Here is a 22,310-nt window from a genome sequence, read left to right as displayed (position 1 = left end):
ATAAGTGGATATAAACTTGTAAACTAACTAATGAAAGAATAAAGTTATGTTAAAACAAAGCAAACCATTGCTTTTCTTGTGAAATTCTCAATAAGTTTTGTGTCGCATGACCCTCTTCCAATTGAAAAAAATAAAGTTGGATCCAAAATGTTCAACTTCAAAATGGCCACCATGGTTACCACCCCTCTTGAAAAGTTTCCCCCCTCCCATATACTAATGTGCCTCAAACAGGAAGTCGATTTCACCAACCATTCCCATTTTATTTAGGTGTATGCATATAAATGGCCCACCTTGTATATTGAAAATTATCCACTCAATATATCTCTTGCAAAGAATAGTTACAGATCGCTTAAATTAATTACTGGTTACACAATTGTTAGGAATAATTTGAATCCAATACTATGTTGTCTAAAGGTATAATAGAACAAAATAATTTCTATAGGGCACATGGTATTACTTCCATATGCTTTAAATTTCTTATTTGCATCAGAGGTTTGTAAGGGGGCAGGAGGGGCATTAACCCTGGGTGTAGAAAGCAGGGGGTGAAGAGGGAACGCCTAATGTGGCGTTTCAAGTTATTTACCACTGCGGCTACACTTTGTAGCATCCCAGTCTGGGAGTCAGCCATTCTCTAAGCTGACTGTCTAGATGACACTCAGCTCAGAGAAGGTGCAGTACATCATCTCCCAATGAAGAATTGTACTTGTGTCTGGAAGACACAAGTACAACTGAAGCTTTGACTTCTGGGTCAGAATGACATCAGTACCTTTGATTAGGTCATGTGATCACGCTGCTGACGTCACTCACCAGGATTGAAAGACATGAAAAACATTAGTGTAAGTGCTCCAGAACAGTGGAGCTGAGGACACCAAAGATTCAGTGTAATGGGGAAAGAGATTTAGAGTGTTTGGGAGATATAGTTTTGGGGGATTTAGTGCATGTGGGGGGATTTAGTGTCATGGGGGATTTAGTGTGCATTGGGAGATTTAGTGTGTGTGGGGAATTTAGTGTGTGTGGGGATTTAGTGTGTGTGAGAGATGTGGAGGGTGATTTATTGTGGCGGATGGGGAAGATTTAGTTTAATGGGGAAGATTTGAGGACACAAGTTGGGGGAGCAAGAAAGGGACAGTTGCATAATTAATATGGGGAGCAGGAGAAATTTGAAGACACAGAATGAGGAGCAAAGAGGCAAAAAGGCTACGTACCGTAGGAGGAAAGCTTATGGGAATTGGTGTGTAAAAAGCATGGTGAGTGGGAGAGATGGGTGTAGACACAGTATAGTAAGTGGGAGATGTGTTCAGACATAGCATGATGAGTGGGGAGGTGATACAGTATGATGAGTAGGGGGATGAGGATATAGTATGATGAGTGGGGGCTTGGACACAATATGAGGAGCGAAGCAGGAATGTATGAGGGAATTGGTGCAGATACTTTGTGGTGAGTGGGGGAATGGTGTGAATGTAGTACTGGGAGTGAAGGGAGGGCCTGAATGCAGACATAGTATGGGAAATGAGGATGATGAGATTGGTGCAGACACAGTAAGGTGAGTGGGGGGATTGGTGCAAACACAGTATGAGGAGAAAAGGGGAAATGTATGCGGACAGAGTATAGGGAGCAAGTGGGGGATTGGTGTAGACACAGGTGAGTGGGGGATGGGCGCAGACACTTTAGTGAGGTGAAAAATGGTGGGCACAGTATGGGGAGAGAAGGTATTGGATGTGTGCAGACACAGTGTAGGGAGTCAGGATGATGTGTGAGGAGGTAGAATGGAGAGTGAGGAGGTAAATATATGAGGATACAGTATGGTTAGCAGGGGTATTTGAGAGGACACAGTATGAGGAGGGAGGGGGAAATGTGTGAGGAGACATTATGGGAAAGAAAAATATGAGCTGGCACAAAATAGAGATTGAGTAGTGTAGAGGGGCAGCATGGGTGAAAAGTGTAAACGCACAACCAGGAGGATACGGTAAGCCACAAACAGTGAGTGTGATGAGGGTGCACATTATAGAGACTGTGCCCTTGGGGGTAACACTGTGTTAGAGTACAATGTGAAGAAGTGCCCAGTATGGTAAGGAGATGGCAGTGTGGCAGGCATGTATCATAAGAAGCAGAGCTTGGAGTCATATTTTGTGCAGGGGCAATTATTTATTCAGGGACTCAGTGTAGGGCAGATATTTTTATTCGAGAGCCCTATAATTATTCTGCTTTTTTAAGGGCATCATGTGAGGATGTGCTGCACAAGACAGGAGAAGATAGCAGTCTGCAGAGATGAGCTCTGAAGGAGAAAAGTCATCATGGTGTCTGGACAAGATGAAGAAGAAAAGAAAAAGAACGACTCCAATCAGAGATAGTATCATCTATAAGGTACCTAGATGTAAATGTTTTTGTGATGCTGACTAATTCTCATATTTTCATTTATATTAGGAGCATTAAAGGGGTTAACCAGGTTTGTGATGAGTCCGCAGTCATTCTATGTGACTGCAGATATCTGATTTCTCACAGTGAACACTGTACTCTGTCAGGATTCTCTGGTGCTGTCGATTTGTATACATGTGTTCACGTACCAAGTAGACGTGCATGGCCTCATTAAATGAAAATAAATTGAGGGAGGTGTCCAGTCGGACTGTGACTAGAAGTATACAAATCACATATGTGTGCTGACATAACAATCCACTCTTGCCACTAGCAAGGGAGAGTCCTAAAAGTGTGCAGTGGATGTGTTTTGAGAATTCAGAAGCCTGCGGTCACATAGAATGACTGCATACTTTCATCACAAACCTGGACAAGCCCTTTAATTTTAAAATGAAGCCCCCCTGCAGTATGCCAATTTAAACAGCATTTAATATACTCAGTGTCAGGATTCAGCTCTGCTTGCAGGTTCCACTAGTAATTAAATTGCCACTTCACTTATACATAAGTTTCATACTTATGGTCACGTGACAGCTAGCTTCTCTTCCTGATTCTCTCAGTTTTTTACTGACTTTTGAGAGAATTAGGGAGAGCAGCTCCTTTGCATGTGACTAAGTGTTTAAATCCCATATTTGCTTCATGGAGTGTGGGTGGGAAACTGAATTCTTGTCCTGGGTGCCAGAAAACCTAGACACACCCCTGTTTGCATTCATTGGTCTTTTTTATTCTAAAATGTTATTGTCTACTAGCTGAAGAGCCCGGCGCTGCCCGGACATAGTAACTAACTGTGGTTAGTTATAGCAAATTATAATTATCCTCCATCCCATAGTCCCGTGCCCATATACCCATCATACATATCCTCCATCACATAGTTGAGTGCCCATATACCCATCACACATCCTCCATCCCATAGTCCCATGCCCATATACCCATCATACATATTCGCCATCCCATAGTCGAGTGCCCGTATACCCATCACACATCCTTTATCTCATAGTCCCATGCCCATATACCCATTATGCATATCCTCCATCCCATAGTCCCGTGCCCATATACCCATCATACATATCCGCCATCCCATAGTCCCGTGCCCATATACCCGTCATACATATCCTCCATCCCATAGCCAAGTGCCCATATACCCATCACACATCCTCCATCCCATAGTCAACCAATATGACATCATAATGAGTGGCAGGGCTTGCAACCTATGATGACATCAGCATTGCCATGGCAACCATTATGACATCATAATGAGGGGAGGGGCTTGATACACACACACTTTTTCCCCATTATGTAGATAGGGCCAAAATTGTTTGGTGAATTGGAACGTGCGGGGTTAAAATTTCATCTCACAACATAGCCTAGGACACTCTCGGGGTCCAGACGTGTGACTGTGCCAAATTTTGTGGCTGTAGCTGCGACGGTGCGGATGCCAATCCCTGACATACACACACATACACACATACACACACTTGAGCTTAGCTTTATATAGTAGATACGCTTAATTGTACAGTGCTGATGAATATATTGACCTGATTTATTATAATGATGGCTGGACCATACATAATCCCAAAGTAAGACATATTCTAAAAACTGCACTCTTCTAAGTATTCATCACCATATTAAGGAAGTTTGCTAACTCTTCAAGTGCTTTGCAAGAACTATTGCAAAATGAAAAGAAAAACATGGAAATGTTCATTTTTTTTCCATGAAATTGTTAATTTAGCCATCAATTCTTCATTTTCACAAAAGTAACAGGAGAAAATGGACAACACAATTTGTATTGCAATTTCTTTTAAGTATGTTGTTAATCGATATGTAGTTGGACACTACTGTTTGGGTACATGGCAGGGATTGGAAGAGAAGAAGCGTTTTTTGAATTTTTGGAATGTTTTTGTATGGAATAGATTGTGGATGCCATGTCACATTTGCAATGTCCTGGTAGTGTTAAGATTGAAGATAACCCTCAGAAATGACTCCAAAGGTGTTGCATAGAAATTTTTAATGCTGGAGCATAGTAATTACAAATTATGGGCATTATTAAATTGATGATTTAGATAGACATTTTACAATACATTTCCTCATGAACCTGACAAAACCCTGCATTTGGTTAAAACTGCTTTTAGTCACATGGTAGGTTAGTAACAAGTGTCTTCTTTACACTTTTACAATTTTTTTATTTTATTTTTTACTTCATTAATTAGCCCCTCTATGATATATGAATAGTCGACAGTTTTTTTTACAGGGTATAATAAAAGAAAATGGACCAAACATTTCACTACACAATTGGTTGGAAACTGCTTTGGGGCACACGGCAGGTTAGCAATGAGTGTGTGTTTTACTTTTTTATTTAATTTTTTACTTTATTATTTAGTGTTAGGCGCCAGGATGGATCTCAAGCCTTGTCTGGTGCTATGGCCTCCCATTCAGACTCAGCCACTAGGATGACAACTCAGCACAGACTTCAGTCCCAGCGCCTTGCCCAGGTTCATACTGCACATGTAGTTGCTGCTGGCTCTCCAGCTAAGCTTATTATGACTACTGCTTTACACATGCAGCATTGTATTCTGGAGCCTTAGTCCAGATTTCATCCTACTAAGAATGTCAAGGATGTGGCGTCTTCTCATTGGTGCTCCATCATCACCTGCTCTGGTTATGTGGCAGCTTCTGATTGGTCCACAGGCAAGGTCCTCTCTGTTTGAATTTAAGCTGTATGTATAAAAGATCCTCTGGACCACACCTGTGCGACAGTGTCATGTGTGTTTGGTGTATTGGTGGCTACTTTACCACCCTGTGTGCATGTGTGCCGCTAATAGCACTGCGAGTGTTTTCTAGACAGGCGGTGGGAGCTCCCATTTGAACTTAGCATCCACAATGGACATCCTCAGGCACGCGTGATAAAGCACACTCTGTGTCAGAGCAGGGTCAATCACCAGCTTAGTCTTCCCTGGGGGTTAAGTTACAGGGACCCCAATTAGTATTTTTCTATATGCCAGTGCAGTCTAACAGGGTATAGTCCTTTTTGCTTTGCTTCATAGTACCGCTATGTGGTGTAGCAGAGCTTGTTACTGTGTGCTCTGTGCATACTGAGTGACATTTAACTCAGTGTGATGTAAATGTTTTCTCACAACCTTGCTCCGCCATTATGCTAGCTGTGGCTTCTCCATCATCACACGGTGGACCCTGGGTTGCGAACACACCATATTATAATTTCTTATTTGGTGCGTTCCGCCAAACCTAATAATTTAGTCCCTCTATGAGACATGAATACTCAACAGTTTAATCACTGTTATAATAACCTGCAAAACACATGTGTTGCAGTGTTTTAGAAATAGCAGTCTTATCTTGACAACAGGCCTATTACATCTTGCTTATAGCAGTGAACTGTAACTTGTAAGCACAGAGGTCATTACTTAACCTACGATCAACATACCTACCCTACGATTGCATCTCAGTAGGGCAGGACAGATGGGATGAGAGAGTGCATGCCTCCTCCCACCATTTGTATTGACCACTACATTTAGAGGGTTGATCAGACAGGGATACTGTTGGCATTAACTCTGGATGTTATTGCGGGAGCTTGGCAATCAGCTAAATCGAGCTCCCAGATTTGATCAAATCTGTGCATCCATGATCACAATAGCGTACCTTTGTGTCATATGCTGGAAATACCTTTCCCATAGTGACATACAGGTACATCATTTGTTGTTAAGAGATTAATCACAGATGGAATATTAATTAAAGGTTGTAACCTATTATAGACATTTTACTATTAATTGTAAGTGTCTTTTTATATTTTTTTATAATTAGACTTTAAATTTCTAACTTCAAAAGTTAACTGCAAAAATTGTATATTATAAACAATTATTAATAAAAAAAGTCAGAAACATTAAAGTAACTGTACCTATTATTCTTTTGTTCTGGGTCACGGATATTTGCATCTATGTTATATAAGAAGTGTTCCTGAGTAACTGCTATGCCATCATCCACAGTGTCATTTCTTATTATTGTTATGACAGGATATCCCATTTGTAGAGTCCATTGATCCATCACTTCTTGAATATTTACAGATTTACCTTCATTTTTCAGCACCTTAAAGATAAATTAAATTTCAAGAATAACAGCAGTCTACAAGCATTTAGAAACTTTCAATTGTTTTCATTTTCTTTTTAAGTTATAGGCTATCCATATATTTGCAGCATTTACTACTAAAAGGCAATGCAGCAAGATAACCTGATGTAGAAAAAAGTACATCTAACTTGACATATTTAATGGCTTTGCTGTGTTGAGTCCAGTTACAGCTGTTTGCATTGTAATATCTTTCTGTGATGTAGTATATAATGATCAACTATAATGATAAAACCATATTGGTGAACTGTAGGCCAAATTATCACAATAAATGTTTTGTTGTGTGCCTTAAACAATTTCTGAACATGACTATCCGGCATCCTGGATTTCTGACATTTGGGAATATTTTTGCCAGGAAGCGGTGCTCATAATTAGGGAGCACAAATTACATTTTCAGGGTGTAAAATAAATATTTTTTTTCAGACCAAGCCACCTTCTTCTACTGTTCCATAGTCAAGATTGGATACTAATGTGCCAATTGTAGACATATTTGGCAATTTTTGGCCCAAAATGAGCTTTATTTACCTTTGAGAGGGTGTTCCACAGATCCTTCCTTGCAGCATTACCGTATCTGTGGGTTGTTAAGTAATCCTAGAAATATAAAAAAAATTTAAATAATTATTATTAAATTATTATTAAATTATTTAGAATTATTTTAAATTATGCATTCTGTTATTGCAACAGGCCAACATGATAAAGTTAACAGAATCCTGGGACAGACTATCCAAATGTCCTGAGTCAGAAAAGTACATGAAGACAAAATTTTAAAATCACAGCTTCAAACTACCTGAAGTGCTACTGGGCACTACCTAATAATGAAAAGACAGCTAAATTAGACTTGCATAAGAAACATGTGAGCAGTGCAATGAGCCAGCATTTTCAATCAAAATAAATATGGATTTTTATATTGAGTATTCACACTTTGTTTTTTTTTCACTGCTGTGCAAGAAAAATGGAAAAAAGTGGAAAGCACAAACGGGATTGTGCTGGCAAGGTTTGCAGATAGAGTGGAGTAAAAGATTCTGCTGTCCTAGTATGAAATTTAGTCTGGTTCTTTCTTGCAACCAGACCAGGGCAGTGTTCATCCACTTCTCTTGCCAGCATTCTGTATGCCTTGTTAGGAATGGGGTCCACCGTGCAGTAGGTGTTACAACTGCTGCTGAGTGATGGCAGGAGCAATATGGCGGTATAATGCGCACGGGTTCAACTTCACCCGTAGTGCGCAGAGCGTGCTCTGTTCACACATAGAGATGCTGCAACACAAAAACACAAAGAACACTGAACCTGTTAGTGTCACAGAGTTCAGTTAAAATGCACACACGACATCTGGTCACAGGAGCAGGCCCTAAGACAGAGGAGCTGCGTCCTTCTAGACCTACCGTGTGTGCGGCGTCACTACTGCGGGCGCCAAGGGGGGCTGCAACTGCAGCGCAGCGTAGGACACTGCCGCTCGGTGACAAGGCTGGAAGGCAGGCGCGATGTCGGACGCTAGCGTAGCGGTGCGGTGAGCACAGTGGCTTAAGGCTTGCCACTGACTGGCTACTAAACTAATTTCCTATCACTATGCATAATATCAGAGGGAAGAGGTTTCAAATGAGTCAGTCACCAGAGTCATACATCCGTCACCATTCACACATAGCAGTATAGTCTATACTAGCGCATGGCGGAACGGCCATGCGCGCTTTTTATAGCTGTGCAGGACCTTCCAGATCTCCAAGATGGACAAATGAGATCTGGAACAGGACCTGGGCACATGACTCCCGATCTCCAATGGGAGATCGTCTCGTGAGCATGCCCAGTAGGAGCACAGAGGGACTTAGTCTCTGGAGCGGTCTGTTGTAATGTAATCTCCTGTGTAGTAGAAAGACAGCAGGAGACCGCAGAATGTGAGGCTCTAGATTCCTGCAGAGCAGACGCAGAAACCTGACGCCTAACATGCCTTTAGCATTGACTAGGCCCCATAAAATCATTATGTGCATGTTGCATCATCATAATGCTGCAGGACCTAGAAAACTTTCCAGAAAGCGAATATGACAGGCTAAGGATTATGGCCATAGAAGTAAATATTTTTTTCTTACCTCTGTTGCTGGAAACTACACCTCATTTCAGTGAATATACACTCACTGGCCACTTTATTAGGTACACCATGCTAGTAAGGGGTTGGACCCCCTTTTGCCTTCAGAACTGCCTCAATTCTTCGTGGCAGAGATTCAACAAGGTGCTGGAAGCATTCCTCAGAGATTTTGGACCATATTGACATGATGGCATCACACAGTTGGCGCAGATTTGTCGGCTGCACATCCCTGATGCGAATCTCCCGTTCCACCACATCCCAAAGATGCTCTATTGGATTGAGATCTGGTGACTGAGGAGGCCATTTGAGTACAGTAAACTCATTGTCATGTTCAAGAAACCAATCTGAGATGATTCGAGCTTTATGACATGGCGCATTATCCTGCTGAAAGTAGCCATCAGATGTTGGGTACATTGTGGTCATAAAGGGATGGACATGGTCAGCAACAATACTCAGGTAGGCTGTGGCGTTGCAACGATGCTCAATTGGTACCAAGGGGCCCAAAGAGTGCCCAGAAAAAATTCCCCACACCATGACACCACCACCACCAGCCTGAACCGTTGATACAAGGCAGGATGGATCCATGCTTTCATGTTGTTTACGCCAAATTCTGACCCTACCATCCGAATGTCGCAGCAGAAATCGAGACTCATCAGACCAGGCAACGTTTTTCCAATCTTCTACTGTCCAATTTCGATGAGCTTGTGCAAATTGTAGCCTCAGTTTCCTGTTCTTAGCTGAGAGGAGTGGTACCCAGTGTGGTCTTCTGCTGCTGTAGCCCATCTGCCTCAAAGTTCGACGCACTGTGCGTTCAGAGATGCTCTTCTGCCTACCTTGGTTGTAACGGGTGGCAATTTGAGTCACTGTTGCCTTTCTATCAGCTCGAACCAGTCTGCCCATTCTCCTCTGACCTCTGGCATCAACATGGCATTTCCGGCCACAGAACTGCCGCTCACTGGATTTTTTTTCTTTTTCGGACCATTCTCTGTAAACCCTAGAGATGGTTGTGCGTGAAAATCCCAGTAGATCAGCAGTTTCTGAAATTCTCAGACCAGCCCTTCTGGCACCAACAATCATGCCACGTTCAAAGGCACTCAAATCACCTTTCTTCCCCATACTGATGCTCGGTTTGAACTGCAGGAGATTGTCTTGACCATGTCTACATGCCTAAATGCACTGAGTTGCCGCCATGTGATTGGCTGATTAGAAATTAAGTCTTAACACACAGTTGGACAGGTGTACCTAATAAAGTGGCCAGTGAGTGTATATTGTCACTCAAAATAAATTTATTTCTGATTATCATAATAATAATAATAATAATAATAATAATAATAATAATAATAATAATAATTTAGGCAACCACTTTCAGCCTCATATCCATTCACTGAAAGTATTTGATGTTTAGTTATTCCAATATCATATTAAAATACCTAAAAAAAATGCTAATAAAAAATAAATAAATATTGTTTATTTTTTATGCTTAAGGGTTATTACCAACATTGGAAGTTATTAATTATTCTGTGAATAAGTGATCATCTGCAAGATAGGTGGAGTCAAAGCACTGGGTTCCTCCTCTGATCCAGAGAACGAGGCTATGAAATGCTCCATGGAGATAGTTTTGCATATCCTTCAATAATCTCCATATTATCTACAAGACTGCTGTGGTTAGTAGAATATAGAGCTTAGCTTTCCTCTTGAAGTCCAAAAGACCATGAAAGGAGTGGTGATTCACATGATATCAGCTTCACATGAAAACTTTACTATTCATTGATTCGCCTTTGGAAGTCTGCCATCAACCACACCCATTTTCTTCATTAACTGTTGCAACAATATGAATGGCAGGCATTTGAGGCATAAGCTTTTTGGGAGTAATACATTAGATGAGATAAATTTTACCTGATACTGTTAGATGAAATACATGGCTGATGGTGTTATTGATGGCAATATAGATGCCACTGTTATGAGGGAATGTTATTCAGTCCATGATTAGAGAAAGGCTCCACTTTTAAAAAAAATTTGTACATGTTAATTATTAATTATAGTCTCATGCTTTTATATAGTCATATATGGGTACTAAAATTTCTATAACTTACAGCATCTATATTGTTTGCTGCACAGTTATGTACTTCTCCTTCTATTCAATATCTACATGTATGGATTCCTACATAGCTTTTGTAAATATAGGAGTTTCAAGTTTTACAACTTACAAATCCAAATTTATACAAAAGCTGCTAATTTCAAAATTCAGTTTGATAAACACACCAAATATCATTGTCAAACAAAATCAAAATGATGACAAAAAGCTGGAAATATAATGTAATATCAGCTAAACATAAAGCCATACACATGTATACTGTAGCATTTGACAGTAAAGACTATCACTGCATGATGTACCTTTTAGAATTAAAGACAAGTAAAATAACACAGGGCATTGATTTGTCCTGTAGCAATTGTAATAACATTGACACTATCGAGTTAGCAACCTGAGGGTGATTTACACGAGCTAGTGTCTCCAGAGACTAAAAAGCAATTCAGTCTCCATAGAAGTCATTTTATACCTAGCAAAGGGCATACTGCCTGGCCATCACAGAAAGCTAAGTGTTATAGCTATCTTAGAGGTGTCGTATTTGGACTATCAAGGCATTAAATAGAATCCAATCCTGTATTCTCACAAATTCCCAAAGCCAATTTAGGTCTTTTTTGCAAGGAAACAGATTCATTTTAATTAGGATGACTTTTTCCCATCAAACTACAATGTCCCCAACATCATATTACATGTAATATAGCTGAGTCAGAGGTATCCGGAATAAAGAAGTATTGTGCTAAGAGATGACCCACCACCTCTTCTTTTTTTATATCTGCTTTTGTAAAAAAAAAAATGCTTAGCAGCTGTAGTGGATAGGTGCTATTTTAGTTGTTCTGGGGGTTTTGCAATCTTGTTTTGAAACTGTGTGATTGTGATAGAACTGGATCTCTGCTCTTTGAGATTCACCAGCAAGGACTTTTCAAATTCTGACCACATGTTTTAATTTCATCCAATCCACTTACTTGATTATTAAGACTTTTATGTAAGCTTTCATCACATAACACACAATAAGCAGTGAGGCAGACCCTTCATTGTTAGCAGAAAACATAAGTAATAAATTTGAAATATCTCTTTGTGGTAATATTTTTAACCAATATGGATTAAATCTTTGTAGAGTTAGGGTCCCGTTTCACTTAGCGACGCACCAGCAATCCCAACAACGATACGACCTGGTAGGGAACGCTGGTGCGTCGCTAAATGATCGCTAGTAAGCTGCCAAACAGGCAGATCTCTTCAGCGATTCAACAATGATCCAGCGATCAAATACAGCAATGCACGCTGGCCAGCGGGACGCCGATGATGAAAAAATGGCCCAGGAAATTCGAGCACGATCAGCGATATCCAGCAGGGGGGCCGGTCGTTGCTGCGTGTCACATGTAGCGAGATCGCAGGCAAGATCGCTGCTGCATCACAAAATCGGTGATTCATTAGCGATCTCGATAGCGATCTCGCTATGTGAGATGGGGCCTTTAGTGTATTTCTCAAACAAATAATACTAGCATCACTCTTAAGGGTAAGAGATGAAAAAGTTTGCACACCATGTAATTTTCGCTTTTAACAACTTCAAGACTGCTCATCTACTTTATTTATTTGAACAGTCAACACATTACCCTTCACTAACATTATAAAATAATGTGGGGGCAGCATGCTGGCTATCTAATGAATGCAGACTTTGCAGAGAAAAGATAAACATTTTTTATTTCCATGTTTCTTCACGAAAAAAAGAATTGCTGAAGAATGACACATCCCAATTAAAATAAAATAAATACTTTTTGTTAAGTCATATCAAAAATCTATATTGACAAAACACCAATTGCACACAAGTTAAAACCAATTAAAATCTGCACAAACAATGCACTACAATAGAAAAGACAGGGAACTTATGAAAATATATTGGAAAAACCCATGTGGCCAAGAAAAAACTAAATTAAATAAGTCAAGAAACAATGTGTGTATGAGAAACAACACAGCATCAAATTTCAAAACAAAAGTGCCAAAAAAGATCTTCTGGTCTAACCTCCTGCATGAGTCAGTATGTGAGGAGTGGCAGTGCGGCTGAGTTTAGCTGTGTCACATGAAACCCTTCTATCAGCTCTCCTTAATACCTAGTGAGTCAGTAATCACACTTATGTCTACTAAGCAACTTATATTTGCCCTGCAGTGAGATCAGTGCTGTCATTACAGTATATCTCACACAGGAGTCAACTGCCTGTTCTGGACTAATCAAGATATGATATTAAATATGTTGATATCAATATATGATATAAAATTAAAAATAGTGTTTTAAAACTACAGTCGACAATTAATTCTTTAAGTATAGGTCCCACAGGCTTTAATTTCTTCACAAACTATTGAGAAACTATTGAGAAATTTTATTTCTTGCATTTTATTAAAATTTAAATTTATTTTTTAACTGAATAATTATAAATGTCTATTTTGAGTTCACAAACTCCTGAATGATTTTTTTTTAGATTTTAATCATGCCAGCCACAAAGAGGTCTGATTGGTCTCCAAAAAAGAGAGCTACAGCTATTGTTTTGAGGAAGTAGGTATACAGTTTCAGAGAAATTGCTAGGAAGATGGCTGGTGGAGTCACTGCTTCTGAAGTGCTGTCTTCAAATTTTTCTCATAGTTGCAGCATCAAAACTAAGAGTGGAAGAAGACGGAAAAAGGCAACAACTCAAAAACAGACAGAATTGTTAAATTAGCCTTGCAAAACAGGGGAGCAGCAGCCAAGGAACTCAACTAGTTCTTGCACAATGGAGGAGTTTCGGTGTTGGATAGAACAGTATGTCGTCAATTACTTGATGCTTGTCTGAAAGCACAAACACCAAGAAAAAATCCATTCCTATATTTTAAACAGAGAAATAAGAGAATTTCCTGGGCCAAAGAACATCTTAGCTGGACAACTGAAGATTGGAAGAAAGTAATCTGGAGTGATGTCTGGAATGCTTTATGTTTGGAAAAAAACAAAGTAATACTGTTTTCCAGAGTGTATGACAGCTGCAATGAAACATCCTGAGAGTGCTATGATATGGGGCTGTATGCCCTGGCATGTAATTGGGAGAATACAAGTTCTTGAGGGAACTGTAACTGCTTCAAAATATATTCATGATGTCCTTGAACCAAAGCTCATCCCATCAATTCGTGACCTTGTCAAGGAAAAGACTGAAATTATTTTTCAACAGGATGGAGCACCATGTCTTAGCAATTTCTAAAATGGTTTGAAAGCAAACAAATTTCTGTGCTTTCATGGCCAGGAAACAGTTTTGATCTGAACCCTAATCTGTGGTCAAGATTAAAAAGATTGGTTTCCAGTAAGCAACTGAGTAACAAACAGGCTTTGATTGCAGCTGTTATCAGTTTCTGGTACATGTTATAACTAGAGTTGAGCGACTTTTGGTTTTTTAGGGTCACGTTTCGCTTCGTGAAACCCGACTTTTCCAAAAGTCGGGTCGAGCAAGATCGTCCGATTATAGGGAAAAGTCGGGGTCGTCCCGAAACACGAAACCCAATGTAAGTCAATGGGGAATAAAAGTCGGCAGTGAGAGGAGGACAGGAAACACACCTACAGTGCCCATTTGAATGCCAAAAGCATCAATTCTTCTTACTTAAGCTTGTCAACCTTAATTAACTTCATAATATAAGTTACACACTGAAAAATGGGGGTTATTTGGCTAAAGTTGTGGGGGGGAGGGCTGGCTGCAGGTTTTCATGTGCCCTGGGCGAAAGAGCGCCCCTTTAACACATACCACAACTCATCATGCTCCAATATGGCAGATAAATAGCGGTATAGTACAATGAAAAATACCTCACTTTTTACATCTCATGACGAGGCCCATCTATTTCTCCATACAGAATCATTGGTCCCATATAATGTTTGAAACAGTATATGATGAGCTCCACATAATGCTACAGTATATGTTGGTCCCCATGGATGAAGCTCCACTGTCTTATGGGCCCAAATAATGCTCCAAACATAATGGGCCCCATTTCTAATGCTCTAGTGTATAATGGGCCCTGTAAATGCTGCTCCAGTGTCTGATGTCCACCTTTGGAATGTTCCAGTGTATGGTGGGCCCCATCTATCATTCTCCAGAGTATAGTGCTCCCCAAAAATTGCTGTCCCAACATTGAAAACAATCAAATAAGTCTCCTCGCTAGGGAATCCCTGTACTTGTCTGGACAGGTGCTGTAGCTTGCTTAACAGCTCGCCAGCCGTTCTCACGCCCAGTATGGATTGCACGTGATTGCACAAAGGTTAGAAAGGGTACCGTATCCCTGGATAACATGTATGGATAGCGTACACATTCAAAATATATGTCTCAGGAGGCAGGCTCAGACGGTGTCAGGCCCAGTATGGATTGCACGTGATTGCACAAAGGTTAGAAAGGGTACCGTATCCCTGGATAACATGTATGGATAGCGTACACATTCAAAATATATGTCTCAGGAGGCAGGCTCAGACGGTGTCAGGCACAGTATGGATTGCACGTGATTGCACAAAGGTTAGAAAGGGTACCGTATCCCCGGATAACATGTATGGATAGCGTACACATTCAAAATATATGTCTCAGGAGGCAGGCTCAGACGGTGTTAGGCCCAGTATGGATTGCACGTGATTGCACAAAGGTTAGAAAGGGTACCGTATCCCCGGATAACATGTATGGATAGCGTACACATTCAAAATATATGTCTCAGGAGGCAGGCTCAGACGGTGTTAGGCCCAGTATGGATTGCACGTGATTGCACAAAGGTTAGAAAGGGTACCGTATCCCCGGATAACATGTATGGATAGCGTACACATTCAAAATATATGTCTCAGGAGGCAGGCTCAGACGGTGTTAGGCCCAGTATGGATTGCACGTGATTGCACAAAGGTTAGAAAGGGTACCGTATCCCCGGATAACATGTATGGATAGCGTACACATTCAAAATATATGTCTCAGGAGGCAGGCTCAGACGGTGTTAGGCCCAGTATGGATTGCACGTGATTGCACAAAGGTTAGAAAGGGTACCGTATCCCCGGATAACATGTATGGATAGCGTACACATTCAAAATATATGTCTCAGGAGGCAGGCTCAGACGGTGTTAGGCCCAGTATGGATTGCACGTGATTGCACAAAGGTTAGAAAGGGTACCGTATCCCCGGATAACATGTATGGATAGCGTACACATTCAAAATATATGTCTCAGGAGGCAGGCTCAGACGGTGTTAGGCCCAGTATGGATTGCACGTGATTGCACAAAGGTTAGAAAGGGTACCGTATCCCCGGATAACATGTATGGATAGCGTACACATTCAAAATATATGTCTCAGGAGGCAGGCTCAGACGGTGTTAGGCCCAGTATGGATTGCACGTGATTGCACAAAGGTTAGAAAGGGTACCGTATCCCCGGAAAACATGTATGGATAGCGTACACATTCAAAATATATGTCTCAGGAGGCAGGCTCAGACGGTGTTAGGCCCAGTATGGATTGCACGTGATTGCACAAAGGTTAGAAAGGGTACCGTATCCCCGGATAACATGTATGGATAGCGTACACATTCAAAATATATGTCTCAGGAGGCAGGCTCAGACGGTGTCAGGCACAGTATGGATTGGACGGCCCAGATTACACAGCGGAGGAGCAGGGAGAGGTAAAGATTGCAAATGCTGGGGCCCTGCCCAAGCAAGGGGGGCCCACTCGTGGGCGTCGGTACTGGCACTGGGCCCCTCATAGTACAGCGGTGTGTCTGACGGCGGGTGTGCACCACCACCATCAGAGACACTTGATTGCACTATGAGGGACCCTGTGCCAGTGCCCGCGCCCAAGAGTCGGCCTACCCACCTGTCCAGGGCAACGGCACTCGCACGGTGTTGTGCTCTAGGTGGTGACCCCGGCCATGGGGGGGAGGCAGCACAGTTAGGGAGTTTTAGAAAGTGGCATATGTTGATGTTGGACATTCAGCTGATGTAAAAGGCGAAATAGGTGAAGTACCAGGAAGAGGTGGACCAAAGCAAGCCATTTTTCTGTCACCCTATGTGTCATCAGGGGAAGGTGGGACAAAATCCTTGGAAACCCATGCGTGGTTCATTTTAATGAAGGTTAGATCATCCACATTTTGGGTTGACAGACGGGTCCTTTTTTCTGTCAGGATTGATCCAGCTGCACTGAAGACTCTTTCCGATAGCACACTTGCAGCTGGGCAAGCGAGCTCCTGTAAGGCATATTGGGCCAATTCAGGCCAGGTGTCCAGCTTAGCGGCCCAATAGTCAAAGGGGAATGACCTGTGTGGGAAAACATCGATATGGGAGGAAAAGTAGTTTGTAACCATAGTTGACAACTGCTGTCTCCTGTCACTTTCCATCGATGCAGTATTACCAGTTGTGTGAGCGGTATTTGAAAAATCAGTCCACAACATTGTCATGAAACCCCTGTCTCCAATGCCACTTCTGCTGTGTGCACCACAAACACCTCTGCCAAGCTGCCCCCGGCCCGTACGGTTCGTGTGAGAACCATCACCGCTGCTGTGTGCTGGGAATGCCTCAAGCAACCGATTTACCAGAGTTGCTTGTTTATTAGCCAATATTAGGTCAAGGTTCTCCTGTGGCATGATGTTTTGTAATTTGCCTTTATAGCGTGGATCCAGGATGCTGGCCAACCAGTAGTCATCATCGTTCATCATTTTGGCAATGCGGGGGTCCCTTTTTAGGATCCGCAAGGCATAATCTGACATGTGGGCCAATGTTCCCGGTGTCAATGATGCACTGCGAGTGCTGGGTGGAGGAGCACTTTCTGGCAAATCCACATCCCTCCAGTCACGCACAAACCCTGTACCAGACCTTGCCACGCCAACATTTTCACTTGCCCCACGAGATGCATCCTCCTCCCCTAAGTAATCATCCCCATCATCCTCCTCCTCCTCCTCTTCTTCCTCCACCTCGTCCAGGAGAGGTCCCTGAGCAGACAATGGCTGAATGTCATCAAGGATTCCCTCCTCCTCTTCCTCCTCATCAACATTGGCTGCAGACGCCTGCTCCTTAAGGTGCGTCAAAGTTTGCATGAGCAGACGCATAAGTGGGATGCTCATGCTTAGGATGGCGTCGTCTTCGCTTACCAGCCGTGTGCATTCCTCAAAACACTGAAGGACTTTACAAAGGTCTTTCAGCTTCGACCACTGCACGCCTGTCAACTCCATGTCTGCTCTCAAAGTGCCTGGCTGTGTATCCTCCCACAAATGCATTATGGCCTGCCTCTGCTCGCACAGCCGCTCCACCATGTGCAGGGTGGAGTTCCACCTTGTTGCAATGTCGATAATGAGGCGGTGGTTGGGAAGGTGGAGCAATCGCTGCAGCTTCTGCATACGAACGGAGTGTACAGGCGACCGGCGGATGTGCGCGCACAGTCTTCGCACCTTCTGGAGCAGGGCTGTTAACTCCGGATAATTTTTGAGGAAGCACTGCACCACCAGGTTCAAGGTGTGAGCCAAGCAAGGTATGTGGCTGAGTTTTGAAAGGGCTATGGCTGCCACAAAATTACGGCCGTTATCACTAACTACCTTGCCTGCCTCAAGATGTACACTGCCCAGCCATGACTCAGTTTGTCGCTTCAAGTACTCGGCCAGCACCTCGGCGGTGTGTCTGTCGCCCAAACACATCATCTGCAACACTGCCTGCTGACGCTTTCCACTAGCTGCTCGATAGGGGGACACATCGTGTGCAACAGTGGCAGCTGCAGATGGAGTGCTCGTACGACTGCGCTCTGTGGACGAGCTTTCGCTTCTGGAGGAGGAGGAGGAGGGTCGAACGCCTACAGCCAACTGTTTCCTATACCGTGGGCTAGGCAGCACTGTCCCACCACCGCTGTCCCCTGTGGACCCTGCATCCACCACATTAACCCAGTGCGCAGTGATGGACACGTAACGGCCCTGGCCATGCCGACTGGACCATGCATCAGTTGTGAGGTGCACCTTTCCGCTCACTGACTGCTTGAGTGCATGGACAATGCGGTCTTTCACATGATGGTGGAGGGCTGGGATGGCTTTGCGAGAGAAGAAGTGGCGACTGGGTAGGTCATAGCGTGGTACTGCATAGGCCATGAGTTCGCGGAAAGCTGTGCTTTCCACCAACCGAAAGGGCATCATCTCAAACGAGATTAGTTTGGCAATGTGGGCGTTCAAACCCAGTGTACGCGGATGAGAGACTGAGTACTTTCTTGACCTACTCATAGTGTCTGGGAGGGTGAGCTGGACTTGAGAGCTGCATATGGTGGAAGTAGCGGTGGACAGGGTGGACTGAGAGAGGGTTGATGATGGTGATGGAGTTGGTGTTCTTTCTGATGGCCTAGAATCAGTCTTTCGTTGATATAACAGTGGGATTCCCTGACTGCTGTGGCCTTGCAACGACACCTCAACATTTGCTGCTGTGCTAACCGGTGGGCTTACAGTGGGGGAAACAATGTAGCGTTGCTGACTACCTTCGTTGTGATCAGTTGCACATGTGGCACTTGAGGTTTGGTGTTGTGTCCACGCTTGCAAGTGCATGCTGGTTAAATGTCTAAGCATGCAACTGGTATTCAAATTTTTCAGATTTTTCCCTCGGCTAAAGGTCTTTGCGCACTTCTTACAGATAACCTTGGCCTGATCATGAGGATTTTGTTCAAAAAAGTGCCACACTGCACTCTTCCTACTTTGGCAGACATTTTGCGGCCTAGCACGCTGTGATCTTTTGACCCTCTGGACAAGCTGTCCAGCAACTCTTTTGATGTTTGGAACCTGTCTTTGGAGTGCTCCGGGCCTGCCAGATAACAGCTGTTGCGATGTCGATGTCTGCTGTGGATGCTCCTCATCTGAGCTATTGGAAGCAGCACCCTCTTCCCCCAATGGATGCCAATCTGGGTCAACAACTGTGTCATCCATCACCTCCTCTTCTATGTCATGTGCACCTTTCTCTGTGTCACCGTGTATGGTGGTATAGTGTGCAGGAAGGGGCACCTGAGTCTCATCAGGGTCAAAATCTGGCTCTGTACACTGCGAGGACAATGTAGTGCTCTGAGTGAATGTACCAGCAGAATCATCCATCAGCGGCTGTGCATCTGTGCACTCCATGTCAGATTCATCTTGGCCTGGGTAATTCACCATTTGACTTGATAATCCAGGCATGGTATGTGAAAACAGCTCCATGGAGTAATCAGTAGTATGGCCTGCGTCATCCTTCAATCTTGGTTGGGGTGAAGGACACAAGGAAAGGTGTGGTTCATGAACATGAGCCTCCAATGACGACTCAGTGCTTTTACTTTTTACAACTGAAGAAGAGGAGGCGATAGAGCTGGAGGCTGAGTCAGCAATGTAAGACAAAACTTTTTCCTGATGCTCTGCCTTTAAAAGCGGTTTGCCAACTCCTAGAAAACTAAGCGTTCGAGGCCTTATGTAGACAGACGATGACGCAGGGTCAGCACCTCCTGCATTCGGTCCTATTTTGCTCTTGCCACTACCATCAGATCCACCACCAACACCATCATTACCAGCTGCCAACCCCCGCCCAATTCCACGGCCTCTTCCACCAGCCTTCCTCAATTTTGGTAGAAATTTAGAATTTCTGCACACACTTGTGGACAGTGGACACTTTTGGATTGTGTGAGGCCCACTGATATCTGAGCGCTATGTGACACGCTCGATGGCACAGCTGCCTGTGACCAAAGTGACGAGAGGATAATGGAGATTTTGAATCTCTGCGCACACTTTTGGACACTGGACACTTGTGGATTGTGTGAGGCCCACTGATATCTGAGCGCTATGTGACAGGCTCGATGGCACAGCTGCCTGTGACCAAAGTGACGAGAGGATAATGGAGATTTTGAATCTCTGCGCACACTTTTGGACACTGGACACTTGTGGATTGTGTGAGGCCCACTGATATCTGAGCGCTATGTGACACACTCGATGGCACAGCTGCCTGTGACCAAAGTGACGAGAGGATAATGGAGATTTTGAATCTCTGCGCACACTTTTGGACACTGGACACTTGTGGATTGTGTGAGGCCCACTGATATCTGAGCGCTATGTGACACGCTCGATGGCACAGCTGTGACAAAAGTGACTAGAGGATAAGGGAGATTGGATTGCTTTTAAAAATGCAGTTTGCGGAGCAGTGGGTAAACAGCAATGCCAGCGTGTCAGGAAGCCTTAAAAGGCAGCCCAACAACCAACACCACTGATACACCACTATATAGCCTCCCCTTGCACTGCACACACAGTGACTTGTGTGTTGTGCAAGCCAAATCGCTAGCAGCAGAAGCAGTTTTTTTGTCTTCTTCCCTGCCTAAAGCTCTCCCTACAGAATCAGCAGCAACCTCTCCCTATACTAAGATCGGCAGAAGTAAGATGGCGGTCGGCGTGCACGCCCTTTTATACCCCCTGTGACGCCCACCAAAGCAAGCCAATCACTTGCATGCCCTTCTGAAAGATGGTGGTGACCCGTGCCTAGGTCATCACGTTGCCCACAGTGTCCGTGGATCCTGATTGGCTGAAAAAGAGCGCAAAACAAACTTTTGAAACGCGACTTTGGTGCGTAAGTCGCCGACCTCGTGGCCGACCTCATCCTAGGGTCGGGTTTCGTTTCATGAAACCCGACTTTGCCAAAAGTCGGCGACTTTTGAATTTTTTCGACCCGTTTCGCTCAACTCTAGTTATAACCACAGAGAACCTGATAAGTCTTGTTGAATCAATGCCAAGGAGTTGCAAAGCTGTTATCGATACTAAAGGATACCCTACATGCTACTAAAGAAAGAACATAAAGGGATAGCATGAAATTAACACATTAGTGCGTGATATTTTGATTTAGCTGTTCCGCTGTACTTACAGAAGTAATGAGATATTTTGTATTATGGTAACCTTTTTTCTATATAGAGGTGTTCCAATCTACCTTAGACTACTTGTGACATTATTTTTATAAACACTTTGCATGATTGCATGCTAAAAACTTTAAAAAATGCCAAAAATTTAAAGTGTATCCACAATTTTGGCCACTAGTGTATAGACACTATTCAAGTAAGTTAGGTCAACAGGATTTAAATGCTTTTTACCTGTAGATGCCTCATGTATCTGCATGTAAATAGCATTTCTGGACATTGTAGGTTCCCTGTAACATGCACAGAAATTAATTTAATTGCCCTTTACTTGCTATTTATAAAAAGATGTTTTGTTATTAAATTAAGTGTATGGACTTTACATATCTGATATTGGGCACTATGTAACTGCGTGAGAAAGCCTCTGTGAGAGTTAAAACATTGTACATTCACATGGGATGAGTAGATCAAAAAATCTTTATGATTATAATATTGCTGCACTGTGTTAGGGTTGGCGGATTGCACTAAATAAAATAATAGAATAAAGTTTAATTGCAACCCGGGGTCCACCGTGCAGAGATGTCACCTGCAGCTAGGGTGAACAATGATGGAACAAAACAGCTTGTATTACCTTAAACACGCTGTGTTAACGCCACACAGTGTGAAAGGAACACTGAGTACCAAGCTCTGTTACTTCACAGAGCGGTACTACACAAAGCATGCTAAGTACTTTACCCTGTTAAAATCACAGGGAAGTTAGAACATGGGTTGAGATTCC

The 22,310-nt window shown here is 43.0% G+C and overlaps 1 protein-coding gene across 1 annotated transcript in view; it reads right to left on the bottom strand.

The window, feature by feature from the left end:
* The window catches only part of TRHDE (thyrotropin releasing hormone degrading enzyme), a 1,336,029-nt gene that overhangs the window by 321,939 nt on the left and 991,780 nt on the right, over nt 1-22,310 (bottom strand). The window contains exons 8-9 of the mRNA XM_073559980.1: nt 7,066-7,131; nt 6,317-6,504 (exon numbers count right to left, since the gene is read on the bottom strand). Of these exons, the coding sequence (XP_073416081.1) occupies nt 6,317-6,504; nt 7,066-7,131 (254 nt within the window). The remainder of the gene's footprint in view (nt 1-6,316; nt 6,505-7,065; nt 7,132-22,310) is intronic.

Source organism: Dendrobates tinctorius, unplaced genomic scaffold (genome assembly GCF_039654945.1).
Source record: "Dendrobates tinctorius isolate UK_male_01 unplaced genomic scaffold, ASM3965494v1 ptg000290l, whole genome shotgun sequence".
Classification (NCBI taxonomy): Eukaryota; Metazoa; Chordata; class Amphibia; order Anura; family Dendrobatidae; genus Dendrobates; species Dendrobates tinctorius.
The sequence above is the reverse complement of the archived record's forward strand: the minus strand, read 5'-3'. Positions and strand labels throughout refer to the sequence as shown.